Source organism: Triticum dicoccoides, chromosome 3A, assembly GCF_002162155.2.
Source record: "Triticum dicoccoides isolate Atlit2015 ecotype Zavitan chromosome 3A, WEW_v2.0, whole genome shotgun sequence".
NCBI classification, from domain to species: domain Eukaryota; kingdom Viridiplantae; phylum Streptophyta; class Magnoliopsida; order Poales; family Poaceae; genus Triticum; species Triticum dicoccoides.
The window spans coordinates 312,520,250-312,537,937 of NC_041384.1; the positions used below are offsets into that span (position 1 = coordinate 312,520,250).

General features: G+C 46.5%; 1 protein-coding gene across 5 annotated transcripts; it reads right to left on the reverse strand.

The window, feature by feature from the left end:
- Nucleotides 1-2,312: 2,312 nt before the first annotated feature.
- On the reverse strand, nucleotides 2,313-16,072 carry LOC119268117. 5 transcript variants are annotated; one of them, XR_005132926.1, is made up of 5 exons: nucleotides 14,187-16,072; nucleotides 13,206-13,499; nucleotides 12,891-13,115; nucleotides 3,956-4,062; nucleotides 2,313-2,538 (listed from the first exon to the last, which is right to left on the reverse strand). XR_005132926.1 is itself a non-coding variant. In XM_037549626.1 (4 exons), the coding sequence occupies exons 2-4, from the start codon at nucleotides 13,280-13,282 to the stop codon at nucleotides 12,677-12,679; spliced, it is 351 nt and encodes a 116-aa protein (XP_037405523.1). In that variant the 5' UTR covers nucleotides 13,283-13,499; nucleotides 14,187-16,072; the 3' UTR covers nucleotides 11,970-12,676. The 5 variants fall into 5 exon arrangements, 1 of the variants encoding a protein (XP_037405523.1); XR_005132929.1 differs by lacking the exons at nucleotides 2,313-2,538; nucleotides 3,956-4,062 and adding an exon at nucleotides 8,646-8,813 and having other exon boundaries at nucleotides 14,187-16,070; XR_005132927.1 differs by lacking the exons at nucleotides 2,313-2,538; nucleotides 3,956-4,062 and adding an exon at nucleotides 8,646-8,819 and having other exon boundaries at nucleotides 14,187-16,070.
- Between the last annotated feature and the right edge of the window lie 1,616 nt (nucleotides 16,073-17,688).

A 17,688-nucleotide genomic window follows, 5' to 3' on the forward strand; every position in this document is an offset into this window, starting at 1 on the left:
GTAGTGAGATCCAAGGTGACGGTCATCTTGGCTGAAATCCCGCTAGGAAGAAGACCGAATCCATGAAGTAGACGAACCAACATAGTCGAACGGATCCTCACAATCGCAACGTAACCAGAACTATCGAGAAGAAGTAACACTGGAAAGAAGCAAACAACATGGTAAACCAACAAGCATAAAGATGCCAAGATGCACAACTAAGTATGATGCATGTCCATTTAATGATTCATGGCATGGCAAAGTGCAACAAACAGTACTAAAAATTAAGTGGAGCTCAATATGCAACAAGTTGCATATTGATAGAACGCCACATTCAAATTATTTAGTTCGCTCTAGTTTATGAACAAGACAAGATTAAATGTTGGTTAACATGGCAAGAGGTGAAGCATAATTAAACTACCTATTTAGGACAGTTTAAATGAGGCCAGAAGTAAATTCCGTAAAATCCCCATATGCATATTTGAATTTTCTATTGTTCTTCCCTAGATCATATTTTGGAGTTGTTAAACATGCAAAATAAGTGCACCATGGTAATCTTTACATATTACATATATGAGTCATTTTAATCTGATGCATGGTTTTTGAGTTATTGAATGCATGAGAATCACATATTCAAGTTGATGCAAATTTTATGAAAAAGCTTACATAAGTGATATGAAGCATTTGTCGCCATGGTGGAAAGAAAGGGGTGCCACGGTGACGAATCCGAAAATGATGCCACGGCAACATTTCGGTTCCGGTAACTCGATCGAAGGAACAAGTGGGGGTGATGGAAATGTGAAAGAGCAATGGGGAGTGATCCCGGATACCGGGTGTCCCACCTGACGATCGCATGGCAAACGAGGAACATGCAACAACCCCTACTCGGTGCAAACATAGGGTTCATACCACACATGCATTCGTTCACGGGCAGTTGTCTCGGCGGTATACCTTCGACGCGTGCGTTTCGGAGCGGGTCGAGTTCGATGCGGTGTACATGTTCACAGATTGTAGTGGAAGTAGTGGTACACATTTTGGAGAGAAACTTGACGGATTCAACACCTTCGGGGCGACGGTAATCATACACGACAACCGTAGTCCAACTTGAAGGGTCATCGATGTCGTGGTACTTAGTGACATGCACGGGATGGTAGCTGTACACGTTCGTATACGTCCAGTGTCGTTCGTAGAGGTACTTGGCGTCTGGTGCGGTACTTGGCGAATCCAAGACGTAGAGGTACATTTGTTGAAGTGGAGCTTGACGAATCCAGGGTCCTCGGGGTACTTGGCGCTTGAGGTTCAAATCCAGTTTTGAATGCGTCCACGCAACACATCACAGGTGCAAGAGGCAACAACTTGGTGTGGTTCTGGCCATGGCATGATGGTCTAGTAGCAGCGGCAAGGGCGTCGAGGCTCATGGGCGCATAGGAGTACAGGCCATGGCACAGGACTCCGACAGCTCGGGCAGCGCCATGCAGAGTGGCACGGCAAGGTCCAAGCAGTAGCGGTGGCGGAGCTCGCTGGCGGCTTGCGGTGAAGAAGCATCGATGGTCGTGGGCACGCGAGGCGTGGGCAAGGAGAAGTAGGGCCGACGGGAAGGCTTGTGGTGGCCTTGGTGATTCCAGAGACGGCAAGAACAAGGGCAGGGTGATGTCAGGGTTGTGGCGTAGCTCGACGGCGGTGAGGCGGCAGTGGGATTCGCACGCGGAGGTGCTGGAGATGTCAGAGGCGTGGACCCACGGCGGCGGTGCAGATCCAAGGTGGCGGGGCGGTGACAGCCATCAGTGGCGGAGGCAAGCATGCGCGTCAGCGAGGTGGCTGTCCACGGCAGGGAAAGGGGAGCAGCAAGCTAGACCGCTTGCGACGGCGATGGCTATGCACTACTAGGGAAAAGCCTAGCAGCAGCGCGGGTTTTAGGCCTATCAGCAGCGCGGGTACCCGCGCTACCAATAAGGCGCTACAGCTAATAGTTAGTAATAGCGTGGGTTGAAGCCGCGCTACTACTAACAAAGTTAGTAGTAGCGTGTGCCACCCACGCTACTGCTATTTAGTACCCGCGCCACTACTAACAAAATAGTAGCAGCGTGTCCATACTACCAATGCTACTAGTATCCTAAATACTAGTAGCGCGCAGTCTTTTCCCACGCCACTACTAACTAATTTATAATTAAAAAAATAAAATCCACCAATTCCATTTTATGCATACAGTTCCCAGTAAATACAACAATAGTGAGCACTGTTGGGCTCCTATTTCATGGTTAACCGAAAATTGAAGGAAATAAATCCGCCAAAAAACCTCATTATGCATTGCAACTCACAAATGACCACTTCAAAGAACATGCAAGTATCTATGTCATTAACAATTGCAAACATAAGTTTCTTTTTACTACAGTTGTTGTATGTACTATCACACAGTTCCTCATTCTGTTCTCACTCAATAATAAGAAAAATGTAAAGAAAAGATAGAGATAATCTGCCGCAATTGCACTTCGGTGTCATGGATTCAGTCTGCCGCTTCAACATCTCATTATCCGGCAGCACTCTGTCGCTATCTTCTACCTATGAATAAAAACAGACCTTGTCAGAGAAGCAAATGTGAAACCTTATTAGAACATGTATGCTAAGTCGCTAACCCATAGAGACAGCTAGAACAAATGTGGAAACTTTCCATGTTGCCGAGTAAGTATATTAACTAGACAAAGTTAGATGACAGTGAAGCTTAAAGCTGCAGTAAGAAATATTAGATATACACATTTTGAAAATCAACCTCAGAAGTGGATACTCTAGTAGACCTGCAAGAGCAGATATGGTAGTAACCAAAATCCTATAAAGATCCGAGGTTAAAGATTATAAATCCAATTTTTCATTAGCATAAAAATATTAGTTCCATGAAGAAGTTTGTCAAGAGATATTTTCTAGTGTTTCTAAGACAGTGACTAAAACATAATGAAAGAAAACACGTTTCTGCATTTTAATTAGGGGGAGCTTTAGTTCTAAAATACTAGAACTGTGACTGAATGATCATATATACTATTAGAAAAACAGACCAAAATCCCCACAGAACAAAACAGACAAAAAATTAACTTCCTACTTACAGTGGCAAGAAAATCTTATATGAATGTGTTATAATAAATAATGCTAACCATGAAGTCTTCTTCCATATAACAAAGGAACAACATTCTTAATTAAATTTAACCCTAGCAGAATACTTGGTTATGTAGTGCAAAATGGTTGCCTTTTAAACTATGGAACACAAAGAATCATCATTAGTCGTCAATGCAAATCAGCTTCTCTCCATAGAGAAGAGAAGACGTCTTGGTCTCTTGGATGCATGAAGCACACCGTATATGCTAATCTGATCAGAGCATTTTCTTTTTCAATTTAATCGCCCAATGCCAACATCCCCACCCATAGATGTTTTGTTTGCGTACGAATAGTACAATGTTTTCTTTTCAATTTAATGAGCAAAGTTTAAGGTCCATAGGCTCCTTTGTATCCTGGGGAACACAGAATTCTACATTGATTGAACAAATTGACATTTCAACATTCCTAGAGGCATTGTTGCAAACACCTTGTGAGCGAGCTCAGAGCGTGCACCTGCTGCATAGACTGGACTAATCTAATCGCAAGCCGTCCTACTAGTAGCTGTTCAGCAGAAGGATCCTACTAGTTCATCTACTAAACTTACATAAACTAAATCTTACTAGCTCAATCAGAATACTATGGTTTCTACAAAACTGTACTTTTGAGTACTGTGAGGTGTTTGCCTAAACCAACAAAACTGTACATTTGTAGCACTCATTTTCTCATACAATCATTCAAAATTCAGAAGTAGAAATAGAAGCTTATGCAGTTGCCGATCAACCGTAGCTAATGGACTATAGAATTCACTGCTCCTCACTTGTGATAAATTAGGCTAAAAATTTGCATGTTCAATTTTGCATCAACCAAACTTAAGAGAATGGAGAAACCGGACCTTGGGCTGTAGCTCTTGGCGACGTATCTCCCGACACCAGGGTTTATCCGCACAATCCTCCGGATTGAGTCATCGGTGTCATTAGCATATCCCACCCACCAACCTACCTGAAAATGAAATTGGCTAGAGTCAAACCCAACAACGCGTGCTGCAGGATGGCATCAAAAGCCCACTTGATGGATTATCTAGTGTTTAAAACTTTGGCCATATCTGGAATAGACATGTGTGTATTCTTTTGCATATATAAAGGATCGAACAACAGAGGAATTATCACTAGCCATGGTTTGTTATTACTTATATTAGGACCAGTACCTTACTTATATTACCCCTCATGGATAGTTGTTCAGCAAATAGAGACCACGCTTTACATGATGACGTCCCCTTTTTGCTGAGCTTTTACAAAAACAGGTACTCACATTTGACATAATTTCTCATCTTTAGATGCCAATCCCTTTTGCTGGATGTTTATTATATATACAAAACAGCACAACGGTACACACGCAACTGGGACGATCATGTTTAGGTACAAATATAGTTTGCTGGGTATTAAGGAGCACCATGGACTAGAATTCCTAACTGAAGATTCACAAAATCAAGACCAGCATGAAGCTAATTGAGCACTTGGACTGGAACAATGCACTCACACATGGGCGAAAGCTAACGAGGCAAGAGCTTACAACAAGATGTATGTCCAGAACTGCTTGTCCTTCATGTGGCGTGGGCACAGATCATAGCGGACCTTAGCGAGTTCCTGCAGGGATCACAAATTACAGTTTGAGACCTGAGATCCATCTCTGTCTTGGGCGAAGCGAAGGACGAGATCCGCGGGAGACCTACCTTGGCTCTGGCGAGCACGAGGACGGCGTGCCGCTGCTGCCAGTCCGAGAGCTCGGTCGCCGACTCCGCGGATCCTCCTGCGACAAAGCATAGCACCGCCAGTAATCGAGAGGGAACTAGCAGGGGAGCCGAATCGAGAAGGGAGGAAGGAGGGGGTGCCTTGGTGGAGCTTGAGGGGAAGGACTTGAAGGCGTCGGGGGAGAGTGTCCGGAGGAAGTCAAGGAGCTACGGCATGACGCCGAGCTCCTCCGCGTCCTCCTCCTTCCCCTCCGCGACGGAGGGTTTGCTTGGGCTGGTTCCGCCGTTGCCGCTGTCGCCGGCTCGGCAGCGGAACGTCCATTGGAACGAGGAGAACGCCATCGGCGGGCGGGTGGGCTGGGACGGGATGCGCCGGCGACGGCGATATGATGGATACGAGATTCGTCGGCGAGCTCGCTGGACCGGGGGGAGGGGAGGGCAGCGGCACGAGACGGGGAGCGGCGGCCGCCGGCGTGGCGCACGCAGCGGGGGATGGAGGCGGAGGGGATCTGGATCGGGCGTTGGTGGATTTTTTAGACAGACATGGGTTGAGTGGTGTGGGACGGTTGCGAGTGGGAGTGTATCCGGCGGGGGTGGGTGGCGTGGGAGACTAGTAGTAGCGCGGGTGTCTGACCTGCGCTATGGCTATCCACGTAGTAGTAGCTTAGGTTTTACAACCCGCGCTACTACTACGGCTGGTCCCAGGAGGCACAGTGGAAATAACTTAGTAGTAGCGAGGGGTAAAAACCCACGCTACTACTATCAGGTTATTAGTAGCGCGGTTTTCTCAAGCTCGCTACTACTAATTAGCAGTAGCGTTTGTTTTTAAACCGCGCTGCTGCTAAGATTCTGTGTATAAGGTTTTCCCTAGTAGTGATGGCACGGCTTCGGGCGCGCCCACGGAGGGGCATCGTGCTCGTCGTCATCGGGGTCCCAGCGGCAACTGGGCGCTGCCCCTCTCCATGTTGTATGTGTGGCGGTGAGCAGAGGGAACAAGGGAGAGAAGAGGGGTTCGAGCAGGGGAGTCAGGGTTATAGGTGCGGTCAGATGGGCCTTGGGCCAACTGGTGCGGCTGCTCGACTCCCTCTCTCCTTACTTATATTCTATTATAGAAAAAAATAAGGAGAAGAAAAGGAGAGAAGAGCAAAGGTTAGGGAAAGAATTGGGCATAGGGTTTGGAAAAGGTTGGAAAGGAAATTGTGAAAGGCATATAATTTAAACTACAAGTGTGTTTGAGGGTGGTTCCAAACTAATGGAATATTTCAATATAACTCCCTAATAATATTGGGACGATATATGTTTTAAAGAGAAATCACCATGTGAATTTCCCTCGATTTAAATGGATCAAAGATCCATCCAATTTATTTATGTGAGTTTTGTTAGTTGTGAAATTGATGGCATGATGACATGATGCAATGCAAATGATGCGATGATGAAATGCAACAAACAAATAAAACACGCAAGACGAAACTCGAAATACATGGAAGGCGTCTAGAGCATCGGTCTCGGGGTGTTAGAACTCTCCTCCACTTACAAGAGACTTTGAAAGACTCTACGTCAGGTGCCGATGATGCCCGTGTGGGTGAAGCAACCCAGCTCAAGTGGAGGAGAGTTTTATGCAGTCCTCGTGGCTCACAGATACTTCCAAACAGTTGCAGGTGCCGATGATGCCCGTGCGGGTGAAGCAACCCAGCTCAAGTGGGAGCTCGTTAAAGATCGTGTTCGTTGTGTTGCTTCGTTTCCAGTTGATCAGTAGTGGAGCCCAGTTGGGGCGATCAGAGATCTATTACATTAGGGGTTGTCTTTCTTTATTTGGTTCCGTAGTCGGACCTTGATTGTATCTGGATGATGTAATGCTATATTTATGTATTGTGTGAAGTGGCGATTGTAAGCCAACTCTTTATCCCTTCCTTATTCAGTACATGGGATGCGTAAAGATTACCCCTCTTGCGACATGCCTACTATGCGGTTATGCCTCTAAGTCGTTCTCTGACACGTGGGAGATATAGCCGCATCGTGGGTGTTACAAGTTGGTAATCAGAGCCGTCCCCGACTTAGGAGCCCCCTGCTTGATCGAATCGCTGACATTGTTGAGTCTAGAACAAAATGTTTTGAGTCTGAGGATTATATATATCGGAGAGTACCATTCATTTTACTCCTCAGTCCCTTCATCGCTCTGGTGAGGCCTCCTGGCGTAGAGTTTTGACTCTTACCTTCTCAAATTTCACAAAAATAATTAGGATCACACGGGTATCTTGGAATCGTTTCGATGGTTTTGTGACGAGAACATTGTTCTTGGTGCCTCCTGACATTTAGGGGTTGTGGCAGTGTCCCGGGGAGTTGAGCTCCGAGGTGTTGTCGTCACAATTTTATCATTGCAGTTCTGGAATACCTGAGTTCGCCGACATCGAAAATCTCTGTTATGTAGTTGTTGGTGAGATAACCTTGACACCACCCAGTACTGGGGCGGGAGTTCGGGAGTATTGCCATAACTTGTATAACGGATGCTTTTCGAAGGTTAAGGTACATGATAGAGACTTCGTCTTGCGTGTTTTATTGTAAGTGGAGGAGAGTTGTAAGTGGAGGAGACTTCGAAAGACTCTTGCGTGTTCTGAGGTTGAGGAAAAAACATATGATAGAGACTTGGTCCGAAGTTTTCGTGGTGGGGCCCACACGGGCTCGATTGTACAGCACCATCATGTACAAGGCAGTGCACATGACACACGAAGCGTCCCTGAGTCAGCATAGCCAAGGACTCTTTAAGACACAACGAGACCACTATAAAACCAACCGTGGATAGGCGGACCACTAGACGTCGAACCCCAATTTCATATCATACATCTATCAGAAAGATATCCTATGATATACTTGAATTCCCACTTATAAACTCCCGAAACTTTCTGGTTATGCAATCAGGTGTTGGGGATACAGGGGAAGCGTAATATCTCAGCCAAAACTAGCAAATTCTACATCCAGCTGTATCCTCTTCAACACATAACCAAGAAACCTTCGGAAATCATGTACCTCAACCTTCGAAAAGCATCTGTTATACAAGTTATGGCAATACTCCAACTCTCCTCCACTTACAAATCTCCTCCACTTACAATAAAACACGCAAGAAGAAGTCTCTATCATGTACCTCAACCTTCGAAAAGCATCTGTTATACAAGTTATGGCAATACTCCCGAACTCCCGCCCCAGTACTGGGTGGCGTCAAGGTTATCTCACCAACAACTGCATAAAAGAGATTTTCTATGTCGGCGAACTCAGGTATTCCAGAACTGCAACGATAAAATATGACGACAACACCTTGGAGCTCAACTCCCCGGGACACTGCCACAACCCCTAAATGTCAGGAGGCACCAAGAACAATGTTCTCGTCACAAAACCATCAGAACGATTCCAAGATACCCGCATGATCCTAATTTTTTTTGTGAAATTTGAGAAGAGAAGAGTCAAAACTCTATGTTAGGAGGCCTCACCAGAGCGACGAAGGGACTGAGGAGTAAAACGAATCCTACTCTCCGATATATATAATCCTAAGACTCAAAACATTTTGTTCTAGACTCAACAACGTCAGGGATTCGATCAAGCAAGGGGCTCCTAAGTCGGCAAAGGCTCTGATTACCAACTTGTAACACCCACGATGCGGCTATATCTCCCACGTGTCGGAGCACGACTTAGAGGCATAACCGCATAGTAGGCATGTCGCAAGAGGGGTAATCTTTACACATCCCATGTACTGAATAAGGAAGGGATAAAGAGTTGGCTTAAAATCGCCACTTCACACAATACATAAATATAGCATTACATCATCCAGATACAATCAAGGTCCGACTACGGAACCAAATAAAGAAAGACAACCCCTAATATAATAGATCCCCGATCGCCCCAACTAGGCTCCACTACTGATCAACTGGAAACGAAACAACACAACAAACACGATCTTTAACGAGCTCCCACTTGAACTGGGTTGCTTCACCGGCACGGGAATCATCGGCACCTGCAACTGTTTGGAAGTATCTGTGAGCCACGGGGACTCAGCAATCTCACACCCGCGAGATTAGGACTATTTAAGCTTATGGGTAGGAAAAGGTAGTGAGGTGGAGCTGTAGCAAGCACTAGCATATATGGTGGCTAACTTACGCAAATGAGAGCGAGAAGAGAAGCAAAGCACGATCGTGAACTAGAAGTGATCAAGAAGTGATCCTGAAACTACTTACGTTCAAGCATAACACCAACGCCGTGTTCACTTCCCGGACTCCGCCGGAAAGAGACCATCACGGCTACACGCGCGGTTGATGCATTTTAGTTAAGTTAAGTGTCAAGTTCTCCACAACCGGATATTAACAAATTCCCATCTGCCACATAACCGCGGGCACGGCTTTCGAAAGTTCAAACCCTGCAGGGGTGTCCCAACTTAGCCCATCACAAGCTCTCACGGTCAACGAAGGATATTCGTTCTCCCGGGAAGACCGGATCAGTCTCGGAATCCCGGTTACAAGACATTTCGACAATGGTAAAACAAGACCAGCAAGACCGTCCGATGTGCGGACAATCCCGATAGGAGCTGCACATATCTCGTTCTCAGGGCAACACCGGATAGGTCAAGATACGAGTAAAAACAGCCCTCAAGTTGCCCCGAGGTGGCCCCGCGGGCTGCCCGATTCGGACCAACACTTAGACAAGCACTGGCCTGGGGGGTTAAAATAAAGATGACCCTTGGGTTGGCCGATCCAAGGGAAGGGTAATAGGTTGTTAGGCAAATGTAAAACCAAGGTTGGGCCTTGCTGGAGGAGTTTTATTCAAAGCGAACTGTCAAGGGGTCCCCATAACACCCAACCGTGTAAGGAACGCAAAATCAAGAAACATAACACCGGTACGACGGAAACTAGGGCGGCAAGAGTGGAACAAAACACCAGGCATAAGGCCGAGCCTTCCACCCTTTACCAAGTATATAGATGCATTAAAGTAAATAAGATATAATAATGATATCCCAACAATATCCATGTTCCAACATGGAACAAACTTCATCTTCACCTGCAACTAGCAACGCTATAAGAGGGGCTGAGTAAAGCGGTAACATAGTCAAACAACGGTTTGCTAGGAAAGGAGGGTTAGAGGCTTGACATGGCAATATGGGAGGCATGATATAGCAAGTGGTAGGTATCGCGGCATAGCAATAGAGCGAACAACTAGCAAGCAAAGATAGAAGTGATTTCAAGGGTATGGTCATCTTGCCTAAGATCCCGCAAGGAAGAAGAACGAGTCCATGAAGAAGACAAACAGATGAAGTCGAACGGATCCTCACAAATGTGACGTTATCGGAACTAACCCGAAGAAGCAACACCGGAAAGAAGCAAACAACATAGTAAACAACCTTCACATAAACATGGCATGATGCACAACAAGTATGATGCATGTCCGGTTTAAAGAGGCATGGCATGGCAAAGTGCACAAAGAATACTACAAATTAAGTGGAGCTCAATATGCAACGAGTTACATATTGACGAAACACCACATGACTTATTTAGTTCTCTCTCATTTATGTACCCAACAATATTAAATGTTATTAAACAAGGCAAGAGGTGAAGCATAAGAAAACTACCTATCTAGGCAAGTTTAAATGAGGCCGCAACAACAAACAACAATTCCGAAAAATCCTCATATGCAAAATATGGATTTGATACTGTTCTGCCCTAAACATAATTTTAGAGTTGTTAAACATGCAAGAAGAGTGCACCATGTTAAACTAGGCATTTTTTCACCCCATTTACATATAAAGTTTATTAAATTTGGAGCTACGGTTATTTAGTTATGAATTAAATCATTTTAACATGGCATTTATGCAAATTAATGCAAACAATATTTTAAACATTTTTATCATGGATGAAAGTTGCATACTGTTAAAGAACGTGAAAATTTAAGCAAGATGCATATATGACATGTTTCATTTGGGTGCATGGATATTTAGATATGAGCATTGCAAATCAGTGGCAAAACTGTAATTATGCAATACCCTGGAAAATAATGAAATCCACGGGCAGAGGATAAAAAAGCATGGGCCAGAAGTGGAATCGGGCCCAAGTGTGCGTGTGTGCAGAAGAAAAGAAAAAAAATGGGGTGCCTAGGGCTCGAACCCACAACCTCTCCAATGAAAACAGATACTGCTAGCCACCGCGCTAGACTGGTGTTTGTGTTACAAAGAGGGATCGACTCAGAAATCATCAGGCGCGGACGAGCTCGTGCACTCTCGCTATCGTCGGGCGTCCATCAGGCGGAGATGCGAGACTGGCAGACGTATTGTAGGTGGCAGTTGGGGTCAGTTAATGCGTATACGTGATGGGAACGAGACGGCGTTGTGGAGGATGTTGGTGCCGACGTCGGGAGAGGTTTTGACGACGATTTGGCAAAGTGTCGTTCGCGCTCGGTTCTGTACCTCTCGTTCGCGCTCGGCAAGAGATGCAACGCCTCGTTCTTAAATAAAGGTCTGTTGGTGTTGAGCCCAGCGCGCTCATGCTATTTGAAATTCAAAGGACGAGGGATTCCCGCTCAACAGACACAGCAGCTCTTGTGATGCCACCTGGCATAATCAGTTGCGTTCGGAATTTAATGATTGTAGGGTTCAGTGGAGGGATCAGTGATAATGTGCAATGGGCATCAATATATGACGTGAAAAATAAAATATGGAACTGAAAACACATCTGAAATTCAACAAGTCATTACATAATGAGGTGCAAACACAAGAGATGGCACAAAGAGATCGACGCAACATGTTATTACACAGATTTAGGGGGTGTTTGTTTCCAGGGACTTTTTTGTGTAGGGACTAGAAAAAGTCCCTCTTAGAGACTTTTTTTACCAAACGGGAGGGACTTTTTAGGGACTAAACTAGGCATTTGGGACTAAATGAAGAAGACTCTAAAGGAGAGTCTTTTGGGACTTTTTGGGACTTTTCCAACAATGCCCCTCCATGCACCCATTGGCCCGCCACCCCATGGTGTTGTCTGATTGTTATTTTTCTATATACTAGGGGCAACATGGTCATTTAATAATCTCTAGGAAGGGACTAGGGACTTTTTAGTCTCTTGAAACAAACAGGGAGGGACTATTTAGGGACTAGGGACTTTTTAGTTGGGACTAGAAAAAGTCCTAGGACTAGAGAACCAAACACCACCTTATCAATTATCGGCTGCGGAGCCCTCAAGAACAGGTTTATTACACAGATTGAACAGGCGATCTCAAATCAGACTGGTGAGTGCATTCGTGTCCACGTTAGTTATCCCAGCAACATATAGAACAACCTTTGGCTTGTTGCAGGTGTTTCTCCTGTGGCCACCAACACCACATATAGAGCATTTAGCCTCGTTCCTTTCCTTCGGTGGAAGACCTCCTCGTTGCGGACAAGTTGTGCTCTTGTGACCAGGTTCTCGGCATATGCTGCAGAAGCGAGTGCGTTTGCTCGTGCCACACCTATCGACATCTTCAGCAGATGTGCGTTGCTTCATCCTTTTGCTTTTTGCACCCCAGTCATCGTACGGAGGCTTATCTCTGCTATTGTTGGTCGCGCGGCTTTCCTTTTCCGCTCAGGTGGTTTCAGTCCTATGAAATCCCCGATAGCACTTCCTTCTGCATCACTAACGTTCCCGCTTGTGTGTGCAATTGCTGGAACAATTTCTTTTATCGTATCCTGCATGCATTTTGTGTGTGCAAACTATCTCCTGCATGCATTTTGTTCTCTCAACATTTAGATGGCTCTTACCGTATCTCACTCCGAACCCAACCTCCCATGAATATAGATTATAGTAGTCGTAAGCTTCCCCCAGCATATCGAAACTGGCTCCCATAGCAGGAACTATCACAGTTTCAGTTTTTTTCTCTACATAGCTTCGTATTGTTAGCTCCAACACGGATTCTGCATTTTCCACATTATAATTTTTCAGAACCATGCCTTAACTGGTTTTTCAGTTCATGTGATTAACATATATAACGCTAGCAGGCGGCAGGCCGGGCAGGAACGAGGTTCTCCAAGCAGATTAAAATGATATTAACTATGAGGAACACAATGCAGTATCCTTACCTTCGCGTCCAGCCAGGGGCTTCAAGGTCGTCCTTCCCTGTAGATTGCTCGGACGCCGGCGCCGACAGGGTAACCCCCTGACAAGTGTTGTTCAAATATGTTTCCACTACTGCCATGGCATCTCCTGCTTCGCCAATGCTTGAATCTGTAGGTCCACATATTACAGCCTGGCTTCTGCCATGCTCTACCGGCAGCTTGTCGCCGGCCAGATCCGGTAGGGGAAATCTATTTCAAATTGACAAGCAGAGCGAAAACACACTGAAGTACCCATTTGGGATGGCAGGAAAAACAGTTATTGCGGCTTGCAAGGCATACCTGTCAACTGGATCCGTTAAGAACTCCAATTCCTCATCTCTGGTGATCCTAATCTCCATAGCCATGATCTTGGACATCGATAACTGCCGAACGATCGGCCTAGGGATACCCCAGCCCGAACGAGTCGTTCGTGCTGGGAGAGTCGCTGGAACGAACGAACTCGTTCGGTAGAAGTACCCCTCTAGCCTGAACAATCCCACGTCAGATAAACTTGTTGCTAGCAGGGACAACGATCTGGCTCTTCCCCTCTGGCGGACCAGCCCAAAAATGGGGGAAGCCCAAAAACGTCATTGCCTACAAGAATAAAAAAACAAAGAATTTATATGTTAATAAAAAAACAAAGATTGCCTGGTTTTTAGAAACTTTCAAAATTTTACACACCGTAAAAACACATCTTAATTTGCCATGGCAAAAACATATCTTAAATTGGCATGGTAAGAGTATATGTTAGTTGCCATGGTACATGGATTAAACTTGGTCATTTAATGTTGCCCTGGTCCATGAAATAAGTTTGCCATGTTGAAAGAGATAAAAAAATAATCCAAATTTCAGGAAAATGGTGGAAAACTATTCAAATGATGGCAAGTTTGCCATGATTTAAAAACTTTCATAACTTGCCATGTTTTATGTACATTTTCTCTAGTTTGGTGAATGAACTAAGCCATGATGTGATAATTTGTAAATAATCTAAGAAATTGCCATGTTTTGCTAAACATTATGATTAGAAATTTCCATGTATAGACCAAAATCCTAAAATTCTGTACTACTCACATGGCAAATTTAGTAACTAAATCACGTCAAAAGTGTGTGCTACTCTGATTTTAGTGTAGCATGGCAATTTTTAGGGATTGTTTCATACACAAGCATCTTGGCAAATTGTGTTCAAAAAGCTCATAGTACTCATCATCTAGCAGGTCGTAGTCATCATCTAGCAGGTAGATTAAATCCTAGCAAAATCATCAGACGTGATTACAGGCGCACCTTATTCCAGTGACAAAAAAGAGTAGATGAACACCTCCCCGCCGCAGCTCCTCCACTGGCACTGGTGGTTGTGCAGGAGCAGGCCGCGCTTGCAAGACACGACGGCCGATTCGGCCATCTCCTCCACCCACGGGTGGAGTCGACGGAGGCGACAGGGGCGCACCGATGCAGGAGGTTGACCAGGGGCGAGCGGGAGCAGGATCCACTCAGATCAGAAGCGGGAGTGGCTGCCAACGGAAACAGAAGTAGCCGCCGGCTTCCCTCGGCGACCGCGTGAGACGAGGAGAGCACCCAGCCCTCGCCCCCATCACTAGCCGCTCCCTCCGCCTCTGGTGCCGTGACTCGACAGCTTCCATTGCCACCCGCTACATAGCCGCCCACCGCAGCCATCCCACATCCTCACCGCCGCAATCGCGCGAGGCAGGCCATCATTCCCCCCACGAGCAGCACCTCCACCGCGACTCCACCCCGCATCGGGATCCCGTGGAGGGCGAGACCGCTCTCCCTGGCGTGGTGCCCTGCCCCGCACACAAGGCCGCCGCCAGGGCCTGTCGTGCTCCTCCCCGCGAGGCCGCCGCAGGAACTGTGTGGCTTCTTGCCGCGCGGCGGAGGCAATGGTCGTCGGGCGGGAGATGTTGTACGAAGGCGACGGCACGCAGCTGCACTGCGGTGGCCGGATATGGCGCATGGTTAGCGGTGGCTATGGTGTCGATTTGTGCGGCGGCGAGTAAGGTGGGGAGGGGAACAGATAGGATAAGAACGTCATCACGTACAATTCCATCTCATCTGTACCAATGGTACAGCAATATCCTATACCGATATGCACACGTTATCATGCACAGGTCCGTCTCCGCATGTCCGTTTTAGTCGTACTCCGTTGCTTGGTATATATACGGCCGTATTAAATACAGTAGGAAACGCGGCGCCCGGTTGTTGGTCCAGCTGGCAGGAGCGCGTGAGCCTGTCCGCGCCATCTCCACTCTCGGGATCGACTGCTCTTGTGTGGCCGGGAAAAGAACAGCAGTTCAAAAACAAAACAAAGAAAAGGGTACCAACCGGGGGTTCGAACCCCAGACCGGCTAGATATTCCAGGGGTGCGCTAACCACTGCGTTGCTGCTATACTGGTGCATGAAGAGGGTTCAGGCTTAGATGAACTTAAGAAGCTCGGGGTTCTCTTCTAAATGGCGGACGGCTGATTCTCGTCGGCGACAGGAACAAGCAGCGGCGACTGCTGCTGCTACCAAGCGCCGGCGGGGGTGCGGAAAAGGCTTGCGGTGGGATGTGCGCATGATGTGTGTGCTATGCAGGAAGGGCACATGCGTGTGAGGAGCTCGAGCACCTCATCCATGGCGTACAGGATGCAATCGGCAGATGCAATCGGGGCAAGGCGAGGCCCTTGCGCGGGCGTGCGACGGGGAACTGGCAAGGACACGAGCATAGAGGTTGTGTGTGGGATCAGCAAGCAGAAGCAGCGGCACAAACACGAACTCGAACTCACGCCATGGCGCTCATGGCGACCGCGAGTTCCTGATAGTCTGGACAACGTCTACGGGAACAAAACACATGGGAGAGGAAGGCTAAGAGGAGCAGATCGTCACCGTGGGGGTGATGCTGGAGTTGTACAAGGTCGCGGGTGACCGGAGACAGCGGGAGGACGCGATGATCGACGGAGGCGCTCGGGTCCGTGAAGCAGAGGAAGCAGAGGAAGAAGGGGAAGTCGTGGACGGAGTCCTTGGGCTCGGTTGTGCGCGCGAATGACATCGGGGCAGCCTCCTCTTGCACCTAGACGAAGAAGCAAGGACCCAGGGGCTCTCCTATGCCGGCGACGAGCTCGTGGCCGCGCCGGCCATGGCTCCTGGAGGTGGGGGAAGCAGGTGCATGGGGAGTGGCCAACCTCCTGGCGGCGGAGGAGGAGGGAAAGAAGAGGATGGGGGAACCCTAGGGCGAAGGCTGCGGGGTCTAAAAGGAAGGGTGTGGGCGCCGTGGCTTGCCACCAAGGCCATGTGCGGGCGCCCCTGTAGGTTTTACCGTGAGAGAGAGCAAGTGAGGGAGGTGGAAGAAAAAGGTGAGGGGGAGAGGATGACAGGAGGGGCCGGCGGGGTGCATAATTGGCGCTGGGAGGATTTTTACCAAGGGAGGCGATGGTGGACTGCAGCGCTGGGTGGGAGCTGGGCCTCGGTTGCGCTCCAGGTAAGCTATTCTCTTCTATTTAAATTTCTGTTTATTCACATAAACAAAATAAACAGAATTTAAGAGAAAGGCCAGGGGTTATGGGAAGGAATATGAGAGATATAAACATATGTATGAACTCCTGGTTTTATGCACTATTTGAATAAATTGCTCTGGCAATTTTTAGAGGTAGAAAAATAATCCAAGTTTGAATTAAATTCAAACTTGACGCATTTTTGAACCCAACCAAAACATCTTCAAATGAGCTAAAAATTGGCAGAGAGGGTTTAGGCATGGTGAACTAGCATCAGGAAAAGAATGAACATTTATGGAGGAGGGGAAAAGGTCACTTGCCAAAATGAAAGAAAGAAGAAGGAAGGAGCAGGTGATGATGCATGATCATACATGGAGCATCCAACAATGTAACATGCATAAATATGACAATGCACATGATGATTATGAGAATGCAAAATGACAAGAGGCACAAATGCAACATGACAACGATGGGCATGGCAATGCAATATAACCAAATGATGAACATGATGCAAGAAGCAAAATATGACAATGACACTCATCCGATCATGGCAACAAACAGTTCAAACACACAACGACAACGAGATAAAAGGAAGGCATCTGGAGCATCGGTCTCGGGGCGTTACAGCCGCCCTCCTGTCTTGTGCATCATTCGCCCATGTGGCGCACCATCTGCTAGCTGCTTCACTGTCGGCTACCGCAGCTTGTATTTTTTTTGATGATTTCCCTGTTTTCCCCCTTGATGCTTTCCACAATTTCACTTGTACATTGTTCTACTTCCATCAGTGTATAAACTTCTTCGAACTGAAATTTGATTGAAATAATATGTGTATGTATGTATCCCGTCATATATCTAGGGTATTATTAAACTCAAATTGATGTAATTGCTAATTTCATTTTATATTGTAGAAAAAGAAGATTAAGAGATTTTTATCACCGGTGTCTGCAACAGGGGCGTCTACACCTATCATTTCAGATGAAAGGAATAGGATGAGTCATGATTTGCTATATCGAGCGAGATGTATTTGCAAGTATTGATGATGATGATATTGTATATCGCTTTTAATTGTATAGGTCTCACAAAGTGCTTTTACCTCATCGAAGTGGTATTCTTTTTAGATTTGTATCAGCGATAATTGTTTCACTCGATGTTTATGTCTTCTCTTATGAAATTTTGCTTTTGATGTCTTGAAGATGTTGGTTCTTCTTCCACTGTTGATAAGGTTATGCGAGGGACTCATGAAGCAAACCATTGATTTGGTACTCTTTCTTATCACGTACTTTTGTTTGTAGTTTTTG

Coding starts and splice junctions, on each gene's coding strand:
- LOC119268117 (XM_037549626.1), bottom strand. CDS start 13,282: ATGTCCAAGATCATGGCTATGGAGATTAGGATCACCAGAGATGAGGAA. Junction 13,116..13,205: donor TTAACGGATCCAGTTGACAG/GTATGCCTTGCA, acceptor AATTTGAAATAG/ATTTCCCCTACCGGATCTGG. Junction 12,726..12,890: donor GCCCCTGGCTGGACGCGAAG/GTAAGGATACTG, acceptor TGGAAAATGCAG/AATCCGTGTTGGAGCTAACA.